Source organism: Pleurodeles waltl, chromosome 4_1 (assembly GCF_031143425.1).
Source record: "Pleurodeles waltl isolate 20211129_DDA chromosome 4_1, aPleWal1.hap1.20221129, whole genome shotgun sequence".
NCBI classification, from domain to species: Eukaryota; Metazoa; Chordata; class Amphibia; order Caudata; family Salamandridae; genus Pleurodeles; species Pleurodeles waltl.
In genome coordinates, this window is record NC_090442.1 from 764353792 (window position 1) to 764381124 (window position 27333).

Genomic DNA, 27333 nt, shown 5'->3' on the forward strand with positions numbered 1-27333 from the left:
ACCACACTGCTAAGTATGGTTATGGTACAAGGTAGATGTGGATGACTATGAATCTCTGGGACTCTCACTGCAAATACAGAACTCTTTAATTATAGTCCTTTAGCAGCCAGGATGTGTTTGACAGCACTCTAAACAAATCCTTATCTGACAAACACATCTAGTTGCAGATTCCTTACTTTCAAATTTCCCCAAGACATCATTCCGGATCTGGAGACTTTTTTTTACTGCCAAGGAGGAGGCCTGGACTGTATTCTCTCAAGCTGTTGCTGATGGAAGAGAAGCAGCAAATTTCATGATCAGATGTGGGCTGGGCACGACTGACTCGCTGGGTACAGCGGTTGCATTAACAGTGGCCCCTAGGTGCCATGCCTGGTCGAAGACATCTGACTTTTTTGGGTGATGTCCAAGCCAATCTGTTTGACATGTCTTTTGATGGCATCCATCTCTTCAGAGAGAAGGTAGACACTGCGCAGGAGCGCTTCAGGGATTCTCATACTACGCCTGGGTCCTTGGGCCTCGCAGTAGCCCCTCATCCCCCCTCAGCTGGCCTTTCACCCCCTTTAGTGACTATAATTGGGGCACCCAGCCATGTCAGTTCCCCTCTAGCTACCATGCTGCGTATACTGCCCAGCCTATGCCTGGCCAGGGACACGGAATTCACTGTCCTCGTGGTTCAGGGAGTCAGCGGTCTGGCCAGTCTGTTCCTCCCCTCAAAACCCCCACCCAAACCTTCCTAATATGACACTTCCCCACTAGGGGCCAGTTGGAGACAGGATCCACAATCACCTGCTCCGCTGGCAGTCCATCACATCAGACAGGTTGGTTTTGCAGATAGTCCAAAGGGACTACTCCCTTCCCTTGCAGACTGCCCTTCCATCAATGCCACCATCTTACAATCGGATAACTGAGGATCACTTGCCTCTTCTCCTAGAGTAGGTTATAACACTTGTTCCAGGGGAGCCATAGTGAAGGGTTTCTGTGCTGAGAAGTAGGTTGTGGTTGTTATTCCATCTACTTTTTGGTGCCCAAAAAGGACAAAGGCCTTCACCCTATGCTAGACCTTTGGTCCCTCCATCTCTTCATCAAGAAGTTCAAAATGCTTGTAGGAAGCTGGCCCTGCTGTGTGATGTGCACCTATGGTGTTATCACCTTATACCAGATCCAGGTATCCCCTATTAGTGAGGTGTAGGCAGTCTAGAAAGCCAGTGCTCTCTAGAGGTGGCTGTGGATGAGCAGCCTGGACTTATCTAGGAGACATGAAAAGCTTATGCAATACCACTGTGGTCACACAGCACTCTGATGAATGAAAGAACCACACAGTGTTAAAAAAAAATAAAGCTACTTTTTTGGTGTAATACAAATACTAAAATACTGTATAGGCAATACTCCACTAGCAGGTGAGTAAAGACACTATTATATACACAGAAGTCAGGAATGAGTATAGAAAGCAATAGAAAACAGTGAAATAACAGAAAATAATGGAGACCTTGTGGGGAGGCCAAATTATATACTAAGTAAGTGGAATGCGGAAATCAATCCCCCACCCAAGGAAGTGGAATCTGTAGAGAGGAGCTGGAGGAACTAGGATCCCAAAAGGTGAGTGCCAGGGTGCCCCCAAGCGACCAAGAGAGACAAGGTAAGTACCTGCTTTTTTCCCTAACCCACAAGTAAACTTTGGAAAAGAACTGTACAAGATCCAAACAAGACTGGAAGGCGTGTCTGGTTGGGGCAGGAGCCACTAACCACCTTTCTGAAGATGCAGGACCAGGTTGGTGGGGAAGAGCAGGAGTCTGCTGTGTAACACAGAAGCAGGAGAAGAGTTCCATAAGTGATGCAGTCGATGTCCCACGTCGGAACAAGATGTGCAGTCAGTCAGTGATGTGGAAAAACCACCAACAAGCCTTGGCAAAGGCAAGAGTTGCAGATGACTTGCAGAGCTGCCAGGGACCAGGAAGGTCCAGGGGGACTCAACCCAAGGAGGGGAGTCCCAGGTGACACTCAGCAGTGAGGAGAGCCAGAAGTCATGGATGCAACCCCCACAGACAACAGGCACAGCAGTGAAGCCCACTCAGCACACCTGAAGAGGAGCCCCAGGTCACTGAAGCAGCAGGCAAGAGTCTGTGTTTTGCAGGGAAGAGCGCTAGAGGCCGGGGCTATACAGAGCCTGAAGATTCCTTGGAAGCAGAGCCAACAAGCTATGGAAGCTGCAGGAGTCGCGGTGCACAGGAGTTCTGTCCTGCAAGGAGAGGCAAGGGCTCACTGTCTCCCAAGTTGGACAGCTGGTAGAGAGGACCAAGGAGACCACTCAAGACCACCACATGTGATGCAGGATCCGCACAGTTCCGGAGGAGGAAGGATCCAAACAGCAGGTTGTCCTTGAAGATGTTGCCGGCGGATGCAGATGAGTAACTCCTTCACTCCAAGGGAGATTCCTTCTTGCTTCTTGGTTCAGACTGAAGACTTGCCGCCCTCGGAGGATGCAGTTACTGGAAGGAGACGGAGAAACAATGTTGCAAAGCAGAGTCATCGCTGGAGTTGCAGGTGGTCGGTTCCTGGAGGGTCCAGTTGCAGTCCCGGTAGCCAGAAGATGAAGTAAACGATGCAGAGGAGTCCTGCTGGAATCTTGCACGTCTAATCTGAGGTCCCACCCTGGAGGGAGAACCTAAATAACCAAGGAAGGGGGATTGGTCACCTAGCAGGGTGACCAACTATAAGGAGGGGACTGTGACGTCACATGTCTGACGCTGCCACTCAAATGCTCCCATGGGCCTCTGCCCACCTTGAATTCAAGATGGCAGAATCAAGTGGCCACCTGGAGGAGCTCTGGGAACCATGCCTGGGGTGGTGATGGACAGGGGAGTGGTCACTCCGCTTTCTATTGTCCAGTTTTGTGCCAGAGCAGGGACCCGGGGTCCCTGGACTGGTGCAATCCGGTTTATGCAAGGAGGGTACCAAATGTGCCCTTCAAAGTTAATCAGTGGCTTGGGGATGCTACCCCTCCCAAGCCATGTAACACCTATTTCCAAAGGGAGAGGGTGTTGCCTCCCACTCCCAAAGGAAATCTTTTAATCTGCCTTCCTGTGCTTGACATGGTCAAGCAGCAGGAGGGCAGAAACCTGTCTGTAGAATGGCAGCAGCACGGGCTGCCCAGGAAAACTCTGCAAAATGGTAGGAGCAAAGCTGGGGGTCCTCTAAGGAGCCCCCAGAGTGCATGAAATCATACAACCAATACTGAAAACAGTATTGGGGTATAATTCCGACATGTTTTATACTAAACATGCCTTGGTTCGAACTTACCTGGATGTAGCTGGACCAGTACACGGGTAAAATGGCTTCCCTGCACTTACGAAGTCCAGGAAAATGTAGATGGACTTCCTAGGGGCACCTTTGCTCATGCAGGGGTGCCCTCACACAAAGGTACTTGCACCCTGTCCTCTGGGCTAGGGTGGGCCCTTCCATAGTGGTGGCTTACAGTGAACCGGTGCAGGAACCTGTAGTGAAAGTGTGCCTGCTCCTTTTCACACAGTCTGCTATGGCAGGCCTGCAGACACATTTTACATGGGCTCCCATGAGTGGCATAATACATGCTGCAGCCCAGGTGGAACACCCGGTGCCCCATTGCCCTGGGTACCTAGATACTGTATACTAAGGACTTACATGGGGGCACCAGTATGCCAATTGTCAGGTGTACAAAGTCAGGAACAAGCCAGTGGGTTAGCAGGATCCCAGTAAACACAGTCAAAACACACTGACAACCGGCAAAAAGTGGGGGTAACCATGCCAAAAAGAGGGTATTTTCCTGCAGTGCTCACTCAGGCTCAAATTCTGTCTGCCTTGGACCCAGGTGATTGGATGGGAGAGCTGGAATTGCAAGGCACCTACTTCCACGTTCCTGTCCTGTCTGCCCACAGATGTTACTTGTGGTTCACAGTAGGCCACAAGCGCTTTCAGTTCACCATGCTCCCTTATGGCCTTACCAGAGCCCCTCAGGTGTTCACCAAAGTGATGATGATGGTTTCAGTGCCTCTGCTCAGATCAGGGGTTTCAGTTTTGTCTCCTATCTCGACAGATGGCTGTTGGAGGCAAGCTCGCCCTGGGCTTCCGTCCCCCACCTCCAGACTACGACGGACCTCCTGCATACTCTGGGGTTCACTGTAAACATGCCAAAGTCACACCTGACCCCCTCCCAGACGCTCCCTTTCATCGGAGCTGTTCTGGACACAGAGCAGTTTCGGGCTTATTCTCCCAAGCGGTGAGTCAGATATTCAGGCTATGATACTGATGTTTCAGCCTCTATCCTGGATTTTGGTGAGGATGGCTGAGGCTGCTGGGCCTCATGGCCTCCTGCAGCCAGCTGGTGACATATGCCAGATGGCATATGCAAGCTCTTCAGTGGGACCTGAAGTTCCAGTGGAAGCAGCATCAGGGGAATGTCTCCAGCAGGCTCCAGATCTTCAGAGGAAACTGCGTGAGATCTGGATTGTGGCTGACTACGATTGGGTCAGAAGCAGATCCCTCTCCCTTCCCCAACCAGATCTGACAGTAGTGACAGATGCATCACTCCTGGGGTGGGGCAGCCACCTGGGAGAGGTGTCTGGTCTCTGGCAGTCTGGCCTCCACATCAACATGTTGGAGCTCCGGGCAATCAGACTAGCATTGAAAGCATTTCTTACCTTTCTCAAGGGGAAGGTAGTGCAGGTGTTCACGGACAACTCCCCTGTCATGTTGTACTGCAACAAATAGGGTAGAGTGTGGTGATGGGCCCTTTGTCGCCTCTGTTTCTGGCTGGAACAGCAGGGCATATCCCTGGTGTTTCAACATTTGGTAGGCTCTCTGAACTTCAGAGCAGACAAACTCAGCCGACAATGCTTAGTCAATCACAAATGGCATCTCCATCTGTAGGTGGCGCAAGGTCCCTTTCAGCAGTGGGGAGAGCCTTGGTTAGATCTGTTCGCCTGCTGAGGGTATGCTTTGTCAGCAGGTTTGCGCATTGGAGTTTACAAGGTGGCACTCGCTCAGTGACACCTTTTAGTTTTGAATGGAGCTCAGGCCTCTTGTACACCATCCTGCCCATACCACATCTGCCCAGAGTTCTCAAGAAGATCAAGAACTGCTGGGCCCAAGTAATCATTGTGGCTCCGGACTGGGCACGGAGAGTCTGGTATCCCGCGGTATTGAGCATGGCCATTGATCCTCCGATCAGACTGCCTCTTCAGGAGGATATTCTGTCTCAGCAGCAGGGATGGGTTCTTCACCCAAACCTGTCCAGTCTCCTGTTCCTTCATCGAGATTTAGCCGACAGTTGACAGCTTTTAACCTTCCACCCGAAGTCTGTTATCTTGGCAGCCAGGCATCCCTCTACCAAAATGGTGTACGGCTACCGTTGGAAGGAATTTGTGGCATGGTGGACAGATTTCTTTTGATTCACTTTCTGAGGTTCTATTTAAAAAAAAAAAATCTTTGGCCCTCTAGGGCTCTGTTTTGGGCACACTCAAATGTTATTTGTCTGCAGTTTCTTCTTTTCTCTGCCTGCCTGGTGAGCCTTCTTTGTTTAAATCTCCTATTGTAAATAGATTCCTTAAAGGCCTTACTCTTATATTTCTGCTTCCCCATTCAGTATGCCCCAGTGGGACTTGGTTTTGGTTCCCAGCATTCCTGATGTGTACCCATTTCAAGCCTCTCTAATTGCCCTCTCAGACTTCTCATTTTGAAAACAGGCTTCCTTGTGGCCATTACATCTGCCCGAAGGTGAGTGAGCTGCAGGCATTGTCATCTAAGCCTCCCTCCCTACCTATCCATCTATCCTGAACAAGTGGTGCTGCACACACAGGCCTTCTTCCTCTGGGAACGTGGTAATGCTCTTCCATGTAGTCCAATCCCTCACCTTGCCTACTTTTTATGCACTCCTGCATCCTTCTAAAGGAGAGGAAAGACTCCACCGCCTTCACCCAAAAAGAGCGTTGGCATTCTTCCTTGATTGTGCCAAATGGTTCCAGATGGATGATCAACTCTTTGTTGGCTATGTGGGTGCGAAGAAAGAGCGGGTAGTGCAGAAGAGAACAGTCTGCGGATGATTCGTACTCTGCTTTAGAACGTGCTTTGCACTGATTAAGAAGCAACCACCTGAGGACTTGCGTGCTCATTCTACCAGAGCTAAAGTTGCAACAACTGCGTTAACATGCGGAGTCCCAGTCCTGGGCATCTGTCAGGCGGCAATGTGGGTATCACTGCACATGTTCACCAAATACTACTGTGTGGACAGTCAGGTCCATAGGGATCGGACCTTTGCCCATTCAGTCCTGCAGGACTGTTTGGTGTGATCTTGGTTCCACTGATCCACCTCCTGGGATGGTATTGCTTGGGTATGTATTCTAAGTAAAGAATCTGCAACTAAATGTCTTTGTCAGATGGGCCAATTACTTTCCTTAGGTAGCGCCTTATCTGGTAGCTACAATATCTAGTTGCGGATTCCTTACTGACCCATCCATCCTCCCTGCTCTGCAAACTGGTTTCTGGAGCTAGAGACTTCCCTTTCAGGGTCTTAGTTGTGACGCACCAGTAGTCAGTGTGCTTCATGGCTCTGCACTTCTGGCGTGGAAAGTTGTGAAAAGAAACTTAAGTCAGCACACTGGGTAGGCACCTGTACAGGACCTTCAACGTCATATCCGGCTCGCCAATAATGGACACTGAGCCGATCAACGTCACCTATAGTGCACAGCTGTACTGCTCGAGAAAAGTCTCTGGCTCCAGACTGACGCCTGTGGGAAATTTTAAGGTAAGATATCTGCAACTACATATTGTCTCTACCAGATAAAGCGTTGCTGAAGTTAAGTAACTTGTCCTTAAAATAAGAAAGGTGGCTTGCTGCCAGAGTTTGAGCTAGTGGAGCAAGCAGGCAACGGGAAATTTTCATAGGTGAAAACATGCTTCTAAAAGTGAAATTGTGCTATTTGGCTGTTCTCATGCAGACCCTAAGACATTCACACTAAGGCCCAAGTATCTCACAGTAACATCACAATGGCTGCAAATCTCACCTGCTTGGCCCTTCTTTAAATGTTGCCACATAAATAACGGAAAAACAACATGGTAAAGGATGGAATATTTGAATTCATTTCAGCCACTGGCAATAGATTGGGGCCATATCCCAATCCATCGTTTTTCACCCACCATGGCACCTTAGTTTAGACCCAGCCATATGCAAATCGGGCTTCATCCTGCTTCTTATAGGAACAGTCAAGCCTGAACTGCCAGGCCAATTCTCCCTGAACAAGAACACAAGCAACCCAGGACTGGTTTAGCCCTTTGTAGTAGGTTAAGAATGCAGCATTCTTCTTTGCCTTAGTTCTGTATTCTAAGGCAAGTTAAATTGTACTATCATACAATATACTTTCTAACATGGTGCATGTATATATTTGCTGTCATTGGTTCTATATTTATTCTTGTTTCGTGTTCTAAGTTCTATAGCAGTTCTTCTGTCATTTGTACTTGCTTCTCCTTGTGCATGGATGCTCCAACAAAGTGCTACAACATACCCCAGTTTGGATGGTTATTGCTACCAAATTTAGGCGACAAAACAGGAGTAAACCCAGAGGGTGCATCCATGTCGACTATGGGAGGGAAACTCGTTTGATCAACAGAAAGAAACTTGTTTGTGATCAACAGAAGCCTCAATATTAACTTTCTCAAGTTCAACATACCTGTTTGTGGTGATCATTTCAGAGGCACAGCAGACATCAAGGTGTTAGGAAACCACCTTTTTGAGCGGAGTGATGTGCATGTGCACCTCGATTTCCAGAGGAGGAGGAGCGGAGTGCACAGTGTCCCTGGACTGATTATTGGACTGGAGTGCAGTGCATGAGATAAGTCATACCCATGATCTGCTCTGCGTGTGAGTTTGGAGCGTGCTGACCCAATGCCCGTAGTGTAAGTGCTGGTTGTGCTGCAGAACAGATTGAGAGCATTGGCATACGCTGGAAAGGAAGCGTGACCATCTCTTCATGCTGACACAAAACTCGTTCAGGCAGAGACGCAGCGCATGAGTAGCATCACACAGGGACGATGCAGTGTATGAGTAGCATCACATGCACGGTATTGTGGGAAATTTGTCCTCACGTGACTCATGCATTCTGCGCAACTACGTGGGCGCCCATTACAGTTTGGGAAATATTTTTCCCATCCTTTATAGCATTTTACAGTGCAATTTGAAAGCAAGCTGTGGTATTCTTCAAGGCTTGCTCATATTTTCAGGAGGAAAGTTTATTCTGCACTCCTATTTTGTGATTGATTTTTTTTATTTTTATATATATATATATATATATATATATATATATATATATATATATATATATATATATATGTTAGATGGCATGTGTAGCTGCAGATACACATGCTTTGCACATCCCGCCATCTGATGTTGGGCTCGGAGTGTTACAAGTTGTTTTTCTTCGAAGAAGTCTTTTCGAGTCACGAGATCGAGGGACTCCTCCCATTTCACGAACAGATGTACACTAGGTAAGTGGCATTATATATATATATATATATATATACATATATATATATATATATATATATATATTCGGTGGCATGTGTAGCTGCAGATACACATGCTGTGCCTTATACTTCTGCCATCTAGTGTTGGGCTCGGAGTGTTCCAAGTTGTTTTTCTTCGAAGAAGTGTTTTCGAGTCACAAGATCGAGTGACTCCTCCTCTTCGGTACCATTGCGCATGGGCATCGACTCCATGTTAGATTGTTTCTTTCCGCCGTCTGGTTCGGATGTGTTTCCTCTCGCTCCAAGATTTCGATTTGGAAAACTTTAGAAAACCTTCCCTTTCGTCGGTATTGTCTAGATCGCGTTCTACATCTAGCATCAAACCGGTAGTACCGTCGGAAAATCACTTTGCTTGCCCTTCTAGGCGCTTGCTCCAAACTCGGGCCTATTTGGGCCGATCGCGTGGAGACACTGATGGATCGGACTCCATTCCGATTCTTCCCTCGGTGGCACGCTAAGTACCCATACACATACCAGCATTTGGTTTGCAACCTGTGCCTTTCCCCAGACCATCGGGAGGAAAACTTTGAGGCCTGTTGATCGTTTTGATAAAAAAAAAGACTCTTAGAGTTCGAAGAGCAAGAAGGCTGGAAATGGCGTCGAAGAGCAGTGAACATCTCAAAGTCACCGAAGAACAACAGGCACAAACCGCAGTCTCTATCCGAAACATCAGGAGATTTTCCTGCTTGTACAACACCTTACAGGATCTTTGAGTGCCAGGGCAGACAAGCTCTGCAGTTGATGCATTGTGGACCCCGAATGACGTCTCCACCTAGAGGTGGTGCAAAGACTCCTCTGAGAATGGGGAGAATCTTGGCTTGATCACAGTTAAGAAGGTACAAGCCAGCATTTCTGCATGTTGAAGTTTCCAAAGTGGCTCTTGCTCGAAGACTCATTCAATTTCAAATAGAACTTGGGACTACTTTACCCCTTTCTGCCAATACTTCTCCTGTCCCAAGTTTGTCAAGAATATCAAACTTGATCGGTCCCAAGTCATCTTAGTGGATCCAGGCAGGGCAGAGAGAATGTAGTATTCAGAACTCGTGATCATGGATATCTTTCCTCCAGTCGGACTGCTCTTTCAGTGGGATCTGTGGTATCAGCAGGGCAGAGTCTTGCACCCCAACCTGCACACTCGTCACCTTCATGCTTTGAATTTCAATGGTGACAGCTGAGTGTTTTAAATCTTCCGCCCGAGATCTGCAGTTTTATTCTGGCAACCAGGAGTCCTGCCACACAAAAAGGTATGTGCTTGATGTTGGGACCTGTTTGTGGCTTAGTGCTCCTCTTGACAAGTTGGTCAGCTTTCTGCTGGCTGTCTGACGTGCTATTTGTATTATATTTGGCCCTGCAGCTCCATGCCCTGGGCACTGTTAAAGGTTAGCACAGCAACCCTGTATGGTTAAGTCACAAGTTGCAACTTTTTTTGTTTTTTGTAAAGGATTTACAGCATCTGTTCCCACCTACCCCTTCTCAGTGGGACCTTAATTTGGACTTAGTGGGACCTTAATTTGGTCTTAACATATCTGATGTGTTGTCCATTCGAACCCATGCAGAGCTGACCTCTGACTGTTAAGTCTGTGTTCTTCATGGCGATTACATCGGCGAGAAGGGTCAGCTAGCTTGAAACTCTTTTGGTTAACCCTCTGCACATCAGCTTTTTTCCAGACAAACTGGTTCTTCGCACTTCTGCAAAAGATAGTGACTCCCTTCCATGTTGGCCAGAACATCACTCTCCCAATGTTTTTGAGTCACCCTTCTGAGGAGGAAGAGAGACTCCATTGCCTGGATCCAAAGAGAGTCCTGTACTTATACATTGGTTGAACCAAAGAACACAGAGTGGATGGACCATCAGCTTTTCTTTCGGTTCGTTAGAGCGAAGAAAGGCAGAACAGTGCAGAAATAAAGCATCCGCCTCTCAGTGGATTGCACTTTGCTTTAAAGTCTATGCATTAGCCAAGCAGCAGCCCCCTGAGAATTTGTGGGCCCATTCCACCAGACCTGGGGCTGCTTCTACTGCATTAGCGCATGTTGTACCTGTCCTGGACATCTGCAAGGCTGCTATGTAGGTGTTTCTTCACACATTTGCGAAACGTTGCTGCCTAAACAGTCGGGTCCATTGAGACTGACATTTTTCCAGTTTGTTCTTTCCAGAATGTGGTTATAACCAGTTTTTTGCCCCAACTCCGTGGAAGTATTGCTTTGGGATCTATTCTTTGGTGAGAAATCTACAATTAGAAGTCTCCAGCAGAAGAATAAGCTACTCACTTTCGAAAATGCCTTTTCTGATACAGACTCTAAGTGCAGACTCCTTACCGACATTCCCATCCTCGCCTAAAAGATCCAGTTGGATTCTGCACACTAATCAAAAAATCATTCTGATGTGGCTCTGGCTTTTTAGAGTGGCAGTAGTCTCGAAAAAACAGATGTCAGACATCAGGGTGGTGCCCATTATAGGTAACACCCATGACACCGAGCCACTAGCGCGCTGAGACACTGTTCATGTCTTTACAGATCCAGTCTGACTCCAGGTGAATCCTAAGGTGAGAAATCTGCAGTCAAGAGTCTTTACAAGAAAAAGCATTACCCAAGGTAAGAAACTTGTTCTTCATAAGTAGCAAAATAGGAAATAAGTAAGGGAGACAACACAATAAAAAAATATATTTTTTCTTTTTGTTTAAGATAAGTCACTGCAGTTCTCTCATTCAAATGCAATAAAATCATTGCAAGGGACTGATCCAACTGCCCACAAAATATACTCGAACTCACTTAGGTGGGCCACAGCTGGTTGGGAGCCAGTCGCTGGGTCCAGCAGTCTGAGTACTCTCTGTAATTGTATTCTTTACTGTGGTCTAGCAGAGAAGTGGTCCTGATGCTGGAGATATAGGAGGCTGAAGATTCTGAAGCGATAAGATCAGTGTTCTGGTGGCACCCTGGTATCCATGAGTATTAGTGGTAGTTTCTGGCCTCAGTACTCTTATCTCCCATGATGTATCAAGAGAGGCCAGTGCAGGTCCAGTTGCTGCTGGTCAACTAATCTCCCTGGTATAGTGGTCTCAGCAGCTCCTTGCAGGTAAATAAAAAAATATTTTGGGGGTGGGGGGTGTCCAGCTGTAGCAGTAAGGCATTCCTGGGCAGCTTGGGCTCTCAAAGGGGGGTTGGGGGGGGGGGGGGTCGGGTTTCCTAACTTTGTGTAGGAAGCTGGCTCTGTATATACTATATCAAAGTGAAATATAGTGTGCACAGAGTCCAGGGGTTCTCCAGAGGCTTAACAGAGGCTAAAGTAAATAAAACGAATGCTCTCTTTTGTGGTAGTACGGTCGAGCAGTTAGGCTTATCAGAGGGTAGTGCAAAGCATTTGTTATACACACACACGCACACACTCAATGACCACTCCAGACCAATTGTTTTTGATAATCTGTTATAAAAATGGACACAGTACAATTTTCTGAAACAGTTCCTGGGGGGAAGACATGTTTGGTCATTTTACAGGTAAGTACAACACTTACAGTTTCAGTCTCCAGGTTTTAGGAACTCCACCCGTTGGGGTTCAAGTTAACCCCAAATACCCATCACCAGCAACGCGGGGCGGGTGGAGAGGTCAAAGTTGAGCAATTTTAACGTGGGCTTCTATGGAGACAGGGGGTACTCGGAATCAGTTCTGCTTGCAGGTAAGTAACCGCGGCTCAGAGGGCAGACCAGGGGGGACCACAAGTAGGCACCAAACACACACCCTCAACAGCACAGAAGCGGCCGGGTGCAGGGTGCAACAGGACGTCTGGTTTTCAATGCTGGTCTATGAGGAGACCCCAGGGGGGGGGTCACTTAGAGGCTGGAGGCAAGGTCCGGGGGAGGAGGGGTCTAGGGCACACCACCGGTTGAACAGGGAGGAGGGACGCCTGCTGAAAGCAGAGGCACCGGGGTCGGTTTCTCCGAGGCCTGGGGGCTGCAGGTGCAGTGTGTCCTTAGGTCAGATATCTTTGTCCGGAGCTTCGCGGTCAGGGGGGTCCTCAGGATTCCCTCTGCAGGCGTTGGCGTGGAGGGGTGAGGTGGAGAGGTCAGCCCAGGGTGGGCACTTGCTCGCAATCGCCTAGGGGACCCTCTCTTGCTGGGTGGACTATGTGGGTATGGGCCGTGGGTGTTGGGTGCACAGGGATCAAGACTCGGGTATCCGGAGTGAGTTGGGAGTCCTTGGTTGTAGGTTTTCTTAGACAGAGCCACTGCCCTCAGGAGTTCTTGGTCCTTTTGGGTGCAGGGCAGTCCCCTGGAGTTGACAGAGGTCGCTTGTCCCGCTGGACACGCCGCTGGTCTTTTGCAGGTTCTTTAAAGCAGGAGTCAGGCCGGTAGGGCTGGGGCCAAAGCAGTTGTCGTCTTCCTTCTCTGCTGGGGGTTTCAGCTTAGCAGTCCTTCTTGTAGGTTGCCAGGAATCTGGTGAGTTGGGAACCGCGACAGCCTGTAACAAGGAACCCGATGCCTGGAACCAGCACTGCACCCGCAGCCCCCAGGACCCCCCCCCGTGCCTGCCTGCATCGTTGAGGAGACCCCCGGGTCTCCCCATTGATTCCTATCTGGAACCTGACGCCTGTTTGCACTCTGCACCCGGCAGCCCCAGTGCCGCTGAGGGTGTACTTTCTGTGCCTGCTTGTGTTCCCCCCCCCCCCCCCCCCCCCTCCCCTCCTGCCCCAGCTGCCCTACAAAACTCCCCTGGTCTGCCCTCCGAAGACGCGGGTACTTACCTGCTGGCAGACTGGAACCGGGGCACCCCGTTTCCATTGAAGCCTATGTGTTTTGGGCACCACTTTGACCTCTGCACCTGGCCGGCCCTGAGCTGCTGGTGTGGTAACTTTGGGGTTGCCTTGGACCCAACTTTGAACCCTGTAAGTGTTTTACTTACCTGTGCACTTAACATTTACTTACCTCCCCCAGGAACTGTTGATTTTTGTAGTGTCCACTTTTAAACTAGCTTTTTGCAATTTTTTTCTAAACTGTACATGCTATTGTGATTATTCATAAGTTCCTATAACACCTGATTGAAATACCTTTCATTTGAAGTATTACTTGTAAATCTTGAACCTGTGGTTCTTAAAATAAACTAAGAAAATATATTTTTCTATATAAAAACCTATTGGCCTGGAGTAAGCCTTTGAGTGTTCCTCATTTATTGCCTGTGTGTACACAACAAATGCTTAACACTACCCTCTGATATGCCTAGTGCTCAACCACACTACCACAAAACAGGGCATTAGAATTATCTCTTTTTGCCACAATCTTACCTCTACGGGGAACCGTTGGACTCTGTGCACACTATTTCTTACTTTGAAATAGTGTATACAGAGCCAACTTCCTACAGCCATACAAATGCACACGGTCTTTTTTACTGTGGAAAGATTTGATTGCCAAATTGGTAAGGACAGGGATACATTCTGACACCTTGCCTGTGGTAAGTCCTGAGCATTGCAACCAAAGTTGATACATCAAGGTATCAGACAACTCGTTACTTTGTTAGACTAGAAAATAATGTTCAAATTAATGAAACAAGTTGTATTGTGTGACTTTTACATAGTTGACACTTTGTAGGTTTCAGTCTCCTCCTCAACAGTTACACAAGCAGCCTGTCCCAGAGAGAGCTTTCTGCCCTTCTGGTGAGACATGCTTACAACTCCAGGAAGGGAAACAGCAGAAGCATGCAGTCAAGAGAGGGGTTACATCTCTCTCACAGGAAGTCAGACAGGTGTTGGTCAAAAAGGCGAGCTTCATAGAAGCTACCTTTTGAAGGGCAAATTAGTAACATTAGATAGAGAATCTGCTCCATTGTCTAGTTAAACAGGCTGACACTTGCTGGTTTTCCAAGGGTATGAAGCCACACCTCTGGGTTGAGCTAGGAAGCCCTGGATGCCATGAGTTGTTGGAAGTGGGCAGAATGGTGCCCATTTGCTACTATCAGTGTCAGTGCAGTTTCTGAGCAAAAATAGGGCACATGTGACACCCAGAACTCAGATCTCGACTGGACTGGGTGATGGATCGAAGGAAAACTGCCCTGCAGCTGGAGCAAAAAGACTCCAAGGGTCAGTTGGCGGACCCTTTGTTAACAGCACAGGGCCACAACAGCAAAGAAGCCTGCTAGGGCAAGTTATTAGCCCAGAATCTGCACACAGTCCCCAACCGCTGCCGTTCAGTAGACCCTTCAGGAAGTCCCCTATTGACTATATAGCACCCATAGCATCCTTGAGCATCTTCATCATCCTGTATCCCTTGCAGTAAGAACACTTCTATACGAACCTACAAACAAGGATAAAAGTGCATAGAACTGACTGAAAGCTGCTTCACATTTTACAGTAACTATTTCTGAGGGCCTTGCTGGTCCAACTGACTAGCTCCCTGTTGAAGTTAGTCATCCAAGTATCTAATGGACAGCCATGTAATTAGCAGAAGTTGGGGGCTCAAAGTTTCCAAGTGTCAACTTCTTTGAATTTGCAAGTGGTTGTTCCAGGTTAAGTGAAATCTTTTGTCTTAATATACCTTGTAAATTCAATATTACTAGAACCCTCCGGGGATCTCTTGGATTCAGGTTTAAACAAATACAGTCTTGTTTATTAAATTGATATCTGGTTTCTCAAGTTTCTTGTTGATTTGCTCTTCGATTGTTTTGGTGTGTTTTAAATGCTTTAAACATGTTCCCATGTGTAAGCCTTGCTGCTCCGAGCCACAACTACCCAGGTTTGAGCTTGGGGGTTTAACAAATGAAACCTTCTGGTTCTGAAGGGGTTGGTAAGTTTATTACACGGTGAGGTCACACAACCACACCAAATAATACACCACATTCCCTCACATGTATTAAAAGACTACATAAATCAGTGTTTATTCACATTTTCAAGTGATGCTAATATAGGGACAATACCCATGTTGGATATCTGCCGTTGGAGATCAGCAAGATTTTGTGCTTGAAATACACTATTGCTTGAGCAGGATGTTGATTTCTTGTGTGCCTGTAGATCACAAGACCCCAATTTTGTTTCTTCTGTCAATGATTAAACTATTTGTTTTTATAACCTCTTATTGTTATAGGAGTCTGAATAAGTCACATGTTTTGTTTTACATAAACTGTACTCGGTCCTCAAAACACATTACTATGGAGTAAACAAGTCATAGCTTTTAAATGGACTTTTACCAACAGTCAGTTGTGCATATTGCTTTCTTAACTAGCTTTGTGTGACTTGTTTTCATTGTTAAATGTGTTTGTTCCATCTTCAGTTAGCATAATGAAAAGGAGGGTATGTATTGTGGAGCGTGTGTGTGTGTGTATATATAAATATATATGTTCGATTGCATGTGTAGCTGCAGATACACATTCTGTGCATTAGTACACCATCTAGTGTTGGACTGGGAGTGTTACAAGTTTTTTTTTTTTTTAAGAAGTCTTTTCGAGTCACGGGATCGTGTGACTCCTCCTCTTTGGTTCTATTGCATATGGGCATTGACTCCATTGTTAGATTGTTTTCCCGCAGAGGGTAAAGGAAGGAAGGAGTGAGAGTATATAGGTATAAAGTAAGAGATGTCCATCCTACCCATCCATCCTGCACACAGAAAATACCTCAGGTTTGTCATTCAGGGAAAACACTACCAATTCAAAGTGTTACCCTTTCGAATAACAACAGCGCCAAGGGTATTCACAAAGGGCTTGGCAGTAGTGGCAGCCTACCTAAGAAGACAACATATACATGTCTTTCCATATCTAGACGATTGGCTAATAAAATCAAGCAGTCATACACAATGCCAAAATCATACGCGTTATGTAATACAAACCTTATACACACACTAGGCTTCTCAATAATCACACCTTGAACCAGCACAAATACAACAGTATTTGGGTGCAATACTAAATACTCAGGAAGCTCTAGCATATCCAAATACACAAAGGATGCAAGCTTTTCAAAACACAATCACACAAATACAAACAAATCAACAATACACTGTCAGATTTGTCATAAATGTTTTAGGAAAGATGGCATCATGTATTACAATTGTTCCACACGCAGGACTAAACATGCGGCCCTTACAACAGTGCCTTGCACAACAATGGTCACAGGCACACGGTCAACTCCAAGATCTAGTGTTGATAGACCGCCAAACATATATGTCCCTTCAGTGGTGGAATTCCACAAATGTAAAAAAAAAAAAAAGGGGCGGCCATTTCAAGACGCTGTCCCTCAGACCATAATTACAACAGATGCATCAATGGTTGGTTGGGGAGCTCACCTAAGCAATCACACCATTCAAGGGCAATAGGTTGTCAAACACAAACAGCTACACATAAACCACTTGGCGTTATTAGCTGTTTCTCTAGCACTCAACGCTTTTCAACCTCTTCTCACACAGAAGAATGTTCTTATCAAAACAGACAACATGAGAACCATGTATTATCTCAACAAACCGGGTGGGACACATTAATCCCAACTGTCCATTCTAGCCCAGAAATTTGGTAATGGGCAGTCCACAACCAAATTCATCTATTAGCACAATACATTCCAGGGATAGACAATCGGTTGGCAGAATCCTCAGCAGAAACTACCAACAAACTCACGAATAGGAGATTCATCCTTAAGTACTTCAAAAATACTTTCAAAAGTGGGGAACACCAAACAGACTTGTTTGCAACAAGCGAAAACACAAAATGCCAAAACTTAGCATCCAGACACCCACATCCCCTATCCAAGGGCAATGCTCTAAGGATCAATTGGTCAGGGATATTTGCATACGCTTTCCCCCCCCTCTCCCACTCCTTCGGTTTCTAGTCAACAAGTTGAGTCAAACTTCACTCAACATGATACTCATAGCACCAGCATGGGTACATCAGTCGTGGTACACTACATTATTATATCTGTCGGTAGTACCACACTCCAAACTCCCATCCAGACCAGCTCTGTTGACCCAAAACAGAGGTCAAATCAGGCATCCAAATCCCAAGACACTTAATCTAGCAATTTGGCTCCTGAGGTCATAGAGTTTGGATATTTACAACTCCCATCAGAATGAATGGACGTTATTGAGCAAGCAAGAAAACCCACTACTAAACAGTGCTATGCAAACAAATAGAAAAGATTTGTATATTACTGTCAATCCAAAAATATAGCCCCTCTTACAGCATCAATAGAAGATATTGTATGTTATTTACTTCATTTACAAAAATCAAATTTAGCATTCTCTTCAATAAAAATTCATCTTACTGCAATTTCAGCATATTTACAAAATATACAACATAGCTCTTTATTTAGAGTTTCTGTCATTAAAGCCTCCATGGAAGGTTGAAAACGCATCATTCCACCCAGAACACCACCAGTTCCTTCTTGGAATCTAAGTATAGTGCTTAGAAGTCTTCTGGGACCACCATTTGAGCCTATGCGCTTGTGCCAAACCCAATTTCTAACATGGGAGGTTGCCTTCTTAGTGGCAATTACTTCTTTAAAAAGAGTAAGTGAAATCCAAGCCTTTACTCTTGAAGAACCTTTCTTCCAAATGCACAAACACAAGGTTGTACTAAGAACAAATCCAAAATTTCTACCAAAAGTGGTATCACCTTTTCATACAAATGAAACAGTGGAACTGCCAGTCTTTTTTCCACAGCCAGATTCTGTGGCAGAAAGAGCTTTACATACATTAGACATCAAAAGAGCTTTAATGTACTATATAGATTATATATGTAAAAAAAAAAAAAAAACACACAGGCAATCCTATATCAAAACAAGGTTTAGCACAATGGATCTTAAAGTGCATCCAAACATGCTATATTAAAGCAAAAAGACAGCTTTTAGTTACTCCCAAAGCACATTCTACAAGGAAAAAAGGTGCGACATTGGCTTTTTTTAGGCAATATACCAATGGCTGAAATATGTAAAACAGCTACATGGTCAACACCACATACATTCACTAAACACTACTGTGTAGACGTATTATCACGACAACAAGCTACAGTAGGTCAAGCTGTTCTAAGAACATTATTTCAAACAACTTCAACTCCTACAGGCTGACCACCGCTAATTTATGGGAGGACAAACTGCTTTGTAGTCTATGCACAGCATGTGTATCTGCAGCTACACATGCCATTGAGCAGAAAATGTCACTTACCCAGTGTACATCTGTTCGTGGCATGTTCTGCTGCAGATTCACATGCATCCTCCCCAGGAGCCTGTAGTCGTTTAAGTTAAAAACATTTGTACATATGTAGATACGTTTACATTTGCATGGACATCTCTTACTTTATACCTACATACTCTCACTCCTTCCTTTACCCTCTGCGGGAAAACAATCTAACAATGGAGTTGATGCCTATGCACAATGGAACCGAAGAGAGGGAGATATATATATATATATATATATATATATATATATATATATATATATATATATATATATATATATATATATATTGCTGTTCTCCGTCTGTCTTCAGTTATGTTGCCTTGTTGTCTTTTGTCTACTAGTTAAGAAAGTGACTTAAGCTTTTGCTGCCAATATCTGAGTAACCTTTATATCTGAAATTTGAATCCCAACAAGACCAACTCTGCTTTATATCCTTCCATTGTCAATAAGTTTTGAATACTGTTAATTTAATTTGAGCTAAAATTGCATCTTTTATTTGCAGCACTATCAGAGTACTGGCATCGAACTGCCCAGTAGTTTAAGACATATCTTTGAGGCATGAGTTCATACTAACGTTTTGATTGATTTTTGTTTTATTTATCTTTTTTCAGTTGCTTGGTCAGGATCCTAGTAATGGCATTTCATCAGACCCCACAGTTTTTTTGGATCGATTAGCAGTAATATTCAGGTAAGAATTGTTTGGTGAAGATATGCACTGGTAGCTATTAGGCCAAGTTTAAAAAAAATAATAATAATAATAATCTAATGCCTACAAGTTTGCAGACTCATTCTTTTAAAAATAAGTATCTAATAGAGACTTCTAACTGCAGATTCCTTACCTTAGTATTATCCCCAAGTGTCAGACTTGATCTGGTCTTTTTCCTTGACCAGTAACGCTATGCGCCAGTGTAGAAAACTGGCTCATTATACAGTGGACCAAAAAGAGTTACACTAAGTCTAAGCAAACCTCAGAGGTATGATAGAGGCACAAATGACCACTCAAATGCTCTCTTCTGTGGTCGTGTGAGCAAGCATTTAGGCATATCAGAGGGTAGTGCTTAGCATGTAAGGCACACACTCATACAGTGAGACACACACTCAGTAATAACATCCAGCACCAATTTATAAAAATAAAAATACTTTTATATAAGTTTAGATACCAAGATCACCAGAATCAGGCAAGTACCTTTCAATATAGGGATTTTTAGAGTTCTCAAAAGTCAACACTTTGCATTTTTTCTGTAGCTTTAATGTTAATTTATTTGAGCGAAAACCTACACTTTGAACAGGTACTTTAGGAATCTGGCCTGGTGCAATGTGGACTCCTATGGTGTTATCACCCCATACCAGGTTCAGGTATCCCCTATTAGTGAAGTGTAGGCAGTGTCTGGGAAGCCAGGGCTCTCTAGAGGTAGGTGTGGATGAGCAGCCAAGACTTATCTAGGAGACATGCACAGTCACACAGCACTTGCACACATGAGAGAACCAAAGTGTTAGTATAATAAAGTACCTTTATTTTTTTTAACACAAATACTAAAATACTGTGTAGGCCATCCCCCAACTGGAGGTAAGTAAACACCCTATTATATACACATTAGCAATCAGTAAGGAGCATGGAAAGCAATAGGCATTGGTAAAAGCAATAGCAGTAGTGAACGCCCTATGGGAGGGCCAAACCATATTCTAAAAGTGAAATGTGAAGGGCAGTCCCCAACCCAAGGAAGTGGAATCAGTAAAAGGGGGCTGGAGGAACTAGGAACCCCAAGAGGTGAGTACCAGAGTGACCCCCAGGAGATCAGAGGTAAGTACCTGGTTTTCACCTGAGCCAACAGGAGGACATATGCAAGACTTAACCAAGACTGGAAGAACCCAAAGGTGGATTCTGACAGAAGATGACCTGCATAAGAGGGGACCAAGTCCAGTTTGTGATGGAGTGTCCAGTTGTGGCAGAAGCCACTACCCACCCTTCCTTGGATGCAGAACCAGATTGACAGTGGATGTAAGGAAATGCCTCCTTGGCATGGTTACCCCCTGACTTTTTGCCTTTGCTGATGCTATGTTTTGAATTGAAAGTGTGCTGAGGCCTGCTAACCTGGCCCCAGCACCATTGTTCTTTCCCTAACCTGTACTTTTGTATCCACAATTGGCACACCCTGGCATCCAGGTAAGTCCCTTGTAACTGGTACCTCTGGTACCTAGGGCCCTGATGCCAGGGGAGGTCTCTAAGGGCCTGCAGCATGTCTTATGCCACCCTAGAGACCCCTCACTCAGCACAGACACACTGCTTGCCAGCTTGTGTGTGCTGGTGAGAACAAAATGAGCAAGTCGACATGGCACTCCCCTCAGGGTGCCATGCCAGCCTCTCACTGCCTATGCAAGTATAGATAAGTCACCCCTCTAGCAGGCCTTACAGCCCTAAGGCAGGGTGCACTATACCATAGGTGAGGGCACCAGTGCATGAGCACTGTGCCCCTACAGTGTCTAAGCAAAACCTTAGACATTGTAAGTGCAGGGTAGCCATAAGAGTATATGGTCTGGGAGTTTGTCAAACACGAACTCCACAGCACCATAATGGCTACACTGAAAACTGGGAAGTTTGGTATCAAACTTCTCAGCACAATAAATGCACACTGATGCCAGTGTACACTTTATTGTAAAATACACCCCAGAGGGCACCTTAGAGGTGCCCCCCTGAAACCTTAACCGACTATCTGTGTAGTCTGACTGGTTCCAGCAGCCTGCCACAACCGAGACATGTTGCTGGCCCCATGGGGAGAGTGCCTTTGTCACTCTGAGGCCAGTAACAAAGCCTGCACTGGGTGGAGATGCTAACACCTCCCCCAGGCAGGAGCTGTAACACCTGGCGGTGAGCCTCAAAGGCTCACCCCCTTTGTTCCAGCACCACAGGGCACTCCAGCTAGTAGAGTTGCCCGCCCCCTCTGGCCACGGCCCCACTTTTGGCGGCAAGGCCGGGGGAAATAATGAGAATAACAAGGAGGAGTCACTGGCCAGTCAGGACAGCCCCTAAGGTGTCCTGAGCTGAAGTGACTCTAACTTTTAGAAATCCTCCATCTTGCAGATGGAGGATTCCCCCAATAGGGATAGGATTGTGACCCCCTCCGCTTGGGAGGAGGCACAAAGAGGGTGTACCCACCCTCCAGGCTAGTAGCCATTGGCTACTAACCCCCTAGACCTAAACACGCCCTTAAATTTAGTATTTAAGGGCTTCCCTGAACCTAAAGATTTGGATTCCTGCAACTTACAAGAAGAAGAGGACTGCTGAGCTGAAAAATCCCTGCAGAAGAAGAAAGAAGACACCAACTGCTTTGGCCCCAGTCCTACCGGCCTGTCTCCTACCTTCCAAAGAAACCTGCTCCAGCGACGCTTTCCCAAGGACCAGCGACCCCTGAATCCTCAGAGGACTGCACTGCTTCAAGAAAGACAAGAAACTCCCGAGGACAGCGGCACTGCTCCAAAAGAACTGCAACTTTGTTACAGAGGAGCAGATTTAAAGACCCCTGCAAATCCCCGCAAGAAGTGTGAGACTTGCAACACTGCACCCGGCGACCCCGACTCGACTGGTGGAGAACCAACACCTCAGGGAGGACCCTCCGGCGACTCCGAGACCGTGAGTAACCAAAGTTGTCCCCCCTGAGCCCCCACAGCGACGCCTGCAGAGGGAATCCCGAGGCTCCCCCTGACCGCGACTGCCTGATCCTAAAGTCCCGACGGCTGGAAAAGACCCTGCACCCGCAGCCCCCAGCACCTGAAGGAACGGAACTTCAGTGCAGAAGTGACCCCCAGGAGGCCCTCACCCTTGCCTAGGTGGTGGCTAACCCGAGGAGCCCCCCCCTTGCCTGCCTGCACCGCTGAAGAGACCCCTTGGTCTCGCATTGAAATCTACAGAGAACCCGACGCTTGTTTGCACACTGCACCCGGCCGCCCCCGCGCTGCTGAGGGTGTACTTTCTGTGTGGACTTGTGTCCCCCGCGGTGCCCTACAAAACCCCCCTGGTCTGCCCTCCGAAGACGCGGGTACTTACCTGCTGGTAGACTGGAACCGGGGCACCCCCTTCTCGCCATTGAAGCCTATGCGTTTTGGGCACCACTTTGAACTCTGCATCTGACCGGCCCTGAGCTGCTGGTGTGGTGACTTTGGGGTTGCTCTGAATCCCCAACAGTGGGCTACCTTGGACCCCAATCTTAACCCCGTAGGTGGTTTACTTACCTGCAAAACCTAACAATACTTTACCTCCCCCAGGAACTGTGAAAATTGCACTGTGTCCTCTTTTAAAACAGCTATTTGTGTTTTATGTGAAAAGTATATATGCTACTGTAATTATTCAAAGTTCCTAAAGTACTTACCTGCAATACCTTTCAAATGAGATATTACATGTAGAATTTGAACCTGTGGTTCTTAAAATAAACTAAGAAAAGATATTTTTTCTGTAACAAAACCTATTGGCTGGATTTGTCTCTGAGTGTGTGTTCCTCATTTATTGCCTGTGTGTATGTACAACAAATGCTTAACACTACTCCTTTGATAAGCCTACTGCTCGACCACACTACCACAAAATAGAGCATTAGTATTATCTCTTTTTGCCACTATCTTACCTCTAAGGGGACCCTTGGACTCTGTGCATGCTATTCCTTACTTTGAAATAGCACATACAGAGCCAACTTCCTACAGTGGACAAAGAAGGTCAGCAGTGCAGCACTAGAGATGGAGAGGAGTCCCAGGAGTGATGCAAGTGATGTCCCACATCGGCGGTTGAGATGCAGTCGGCCAGTGGTTCTGCAAAACCACCATCAAGCCTTGGCTAATGCAAGAGACTGAGAGGAAGGTTTTCAAGGCTGTAGAGGACCAGCAAGGTCCATGGGACTCCACCCAAGGAAGGGGAGTCCGAGGTGACCCTCAGCAACTGGGAGAGTCACAAGAAGAGGAGGCAGCCCCCACAGGCAACCACTGGCAGCAGACACAGGAGTCTCACTGATGCCCACTCAGCACACCTCGCGTTGTGTCCCACGTCACTGGAGGTGCAGATAATAGACTATGCTTTGCAGGAAGGAGTGCTGGGTGCTACACAGAGCCTGAAGATCCCTTGGAGGAGGTGCAGCCAAGGGTTGCAGTGCATAGGGGTACTGTCCTCCAAGGAGAGGTAAGGGCTTACCGTCTCCCAAGTTGGACAGCTGGTAGAGAGGACCAATGGGACCACTCCAGACCACCACCTGTGATGCAGGATCCACGCACTTCCGGAGGAGAGGAGATCCACTCAGCCGGTCATCATTGCAGTTGGTGCCTGGGGATGCAGTAGAGTGACACCTTCACTCCAAGGGAGATTCCTTCTTGCTTCTTGTGCAGACTGAAGTCCCTCCACCCTCAGAGGATGCACAGCTGGGGAAATGTTGCAGTTGCTTGAAGAAGTTGAGGAAACAATGTTGCAGAGCAGAGTCGTTACTGAAGTTGCAGCCTATCGGTTCCTGGAAGATCCAGTGGCCAGAAGTCGAAGTAAATTTTGCAGAGTAGCCCTGCTGGAATCTTGCATGTCGAATTTGAGGATCCATTTAAGAGGGAGACCCTAAATGGCCCTAAAAAGGGGTTTGGTCACCCTCAAGGTGAACACCTCTCAGAAGGGCAGAAAGGGGGCTGTGAAGTAAACTGCCTGACCTGGAAACTCAAATGCTCCCAGGTACCTATGCACATCTTAGATTCAAGATGGCAGACCCAAGTGGCCACCTGGGGGAGCTCTGGGCACCACCCTGGGGGTGGTGGACAGGGGAGTGGTCACCTCCCCTCTCCCCTTTCCTTTGTCAAGATTCACGCCAGAGCAGGGATCGGGGGTCCCTGGACCAGGTGCAAACCCGTTTATGTAAGAAGGGCACCAAATGTGCCCTTCAAAGCATACTGGTGGCTTGGGGAGGCTACCCCTCCCATGCCATGTCACATATTTCCTTGGGGAGAGGGTGTTGGCTCCCTCTCCCACAGAAAATCCTCTGTTCTGCCTTCACCTGCTGGAGCTGGTCAAGCAGCAGGAGGGTAGAAACCCTTCTGGAGGGTGGCAGCAGCGTGGGCTGCTTGCAAAACCCCAAAGAACTAGTAGGAGCAGTACTTGAACTCCTCTAAGGAACCCCCAGAGTGCATGGAATCATGCAATCAATACTGGCAACAGTATGGGGTATGTGTAGGAAAGTACCATCTTGCCTGGCATGTTACCCCCATATTTCATTGTATATATGTTGTTTTAGTCTGTCACTGGGACCCTGCCAGGCAGGGCCCCAGTGCTCATAAGTATGTGCCCTGTATGTGTTCCCTGTGTGATTGCCTAACTGTCTCACTGAGGCTCTGCTAACCAGAACCTCAGTGGTTATGCTCTCTCTGCTTTCCAAATTTGTCACTAACAGGCTAGTGACTACATTCACCAATTCACATTGGCATACTGGTACACCCATATAATTCCCTAGTATATGGTACTGAGGTGCCCAGGGTATTGGGGTTCCAGGAGATCCCTATGGGCTGCAGCATTTCTTTTGCCACCCTTAGGGAGCTCTGACAATTCTTACACAGGCCTGCCAGTGCTGCCTGAGTGAAATAACATCCACGTTATTTCACAGCCATTTACCACTGCACTTAAGTAACTTATAAGTCACCTGTATGTCTAACCTTCACCTGGTGAAGCTTGGGTGCAAAGTTACTTAGAGTGTGGGCACCCTGGCACTAGCCAAGGTGCCCCCACATCGTTCAGGGCAAATTCCCCGGACTTTGTGAGTGCGGGGACACCATTACACGCGTGCACTGTACATAGGTCACTACCTATGTACAGCGTCACAATGGTAACTCCGAACATGGCCATGTAACATGTCTAAGATCATGGAATTGTCACCCCAATGCCATTCTGGCATTGGGGGACAATTCCATGATCCTCCTGGGTCTCTAGCACAGAACCCGGGTACTGCCAAACTGCCGTTCTGGGGTCTCCACTGCAGCTGCTGCTGCCGCCAACCCCTCAGACAGGTTTCTGCCCTCCTGGGGTCCAGGCAGCCCTGGCCCAGGAATGCAGAACAAAGGATTTTCTCTGAGATAGGGTGTAACACCCTCTCCCTTTGGAAATAGGTGTGAAGGCTGGGGAGGAGTAGCCTCCCCTAGCCTCTGGAAATGCTTTGAGATGGTGCCCATCTCTGCATACGCCAGTCTACACCGGTTTAAGGATCCCCCAGCCCTGCTCTGGCGCGAAACTGGACAAAGGAAAGGGGAGTGACCACTCCCCTGACCTACACCTCCCAGGGGATGTGCACAGAGCTCCTCCAGTGTGTCCCAGACCTCTGCCATCTTGGAAACAGAGATGTCTGTGGCACACTGGACTGCTCTGAGTGGCCAGTGCCAGCAGGTGATGTCAGAGACTCCTTCTGATAGGCTCTTACCTCTCTTGGTAGCCAATCCTCCTTCCTTGGTAGCCAAACCTCCTTTTCTGGCTATTTAGGGTCTCTGCTTTGGGGAATTCTTCAGATAACGAATGCAAGAGCTCACCAGAGTTCCTCTGCATCTCCCTCTTCGCCTTCTGCCAAAGGATCGACCGCTGACTGCTCAGGACGCCTGCAAAACCGCAACAAAGTAGCAAGACGACTACTAGCAACCTCGTATCGCTTCATCCTGCCGGCTTTCTCGACTGTTTCCAGGTGGTGCATGCTCTGGGGGTAGCCTGCCTCCTCTCTGCACCAGGAGCTCTGAAGAAATCTCCTGTGGGTCGACTGAATCTTCCCCCTGCAACCGCAGGCACCAAAAGACTGCATATGAATATAAAAGAGGGTGAGGTAGTGAGTGATTGGCGCTCCTATTTCCAAAATTCTAACTTCATACAAGTATATAAACACCGTGCACAGAACTGAGGTATCCACCCTCCAGAGTTGCCTCCACGATAAACCCTAAGGTTATCTAACAATAAATTACTGAGAAATGGCACACATGTAGTATTTAAATTTCAACAAACTAGTAGTGTATATCCAACCATAAGGTGGAACATTTCTTACGTTATAAATAACATTTATTCAAAATTGATTTCACCAGTTCAGAATTAAACATTCTTCTGAAATTTTACAAAGATATTTCATGCTCTTCATAATCCTACGGCTTATTCAATTCACAATCCTATGGTTTATCCAATTGTCACATTTATATATCCATAATTTCCAACTTGCTTGTCCGTCAACACGTGTTTCATCCGGGGGAGTGCCCCAGGGATTTCTTCAGGACTTTCTTGTTACTAGGATTTCATCAAGACTTCCTAAAACAATATTTCCATACATAATAGATCAATTTCAACATCCGTTTTCATCCCCTAACCTCATTGTTAGTCGTCTATCAACCGTGTCCAGTCACTTAGTGAGAACCATGCAGGTCACCCTTCTCCCTTCATAAGTGATTTCCATTAGTGTCAGTATAAGTGAAGAGATTATTTTGCCCCATTAGAGTATAAACTAAGTAAAAGTGAATAGAGATAGATTAAGTACAAACACAAACAAATTTAATTTATATAAATTGGATTGAAATAGAATAATATTATTAATAGTGTGTTCCTTTCGTAGACCATGCTCTGAACTATTTTAAAAAGGACCCCCCCCATTTTTAGTGCTATATATCCACCATTAGCCT

The 27333-nt window shown here is 46.7% G+C and overlaps 1 protein-coding gene across 3 annotated transcripts in view; it reads left to right on the forward strand.

Moving 5' to 3' along the window:
* The window catches only part of TNPO3 (transportin 3), a 991461-nt gene that overhangs the window by 611280 nt on the left and 352848 nt on the right, over positions 1 to 27333 (forward strand). For all 3 annotated transcript variants that reach the window (XM_069229384.1, XM_069229382.1, XM_069229383.1), the window contains exon 14: positions 19299 to 19375. In XM_069229384.1, the coding sequence (XP_069085485.1) occupies positions 19299 to 19375 (77 nt within the window). The remainder of the gene's footprint in view (positions 1 to 19298; positions 19376 to 27333) is intronic.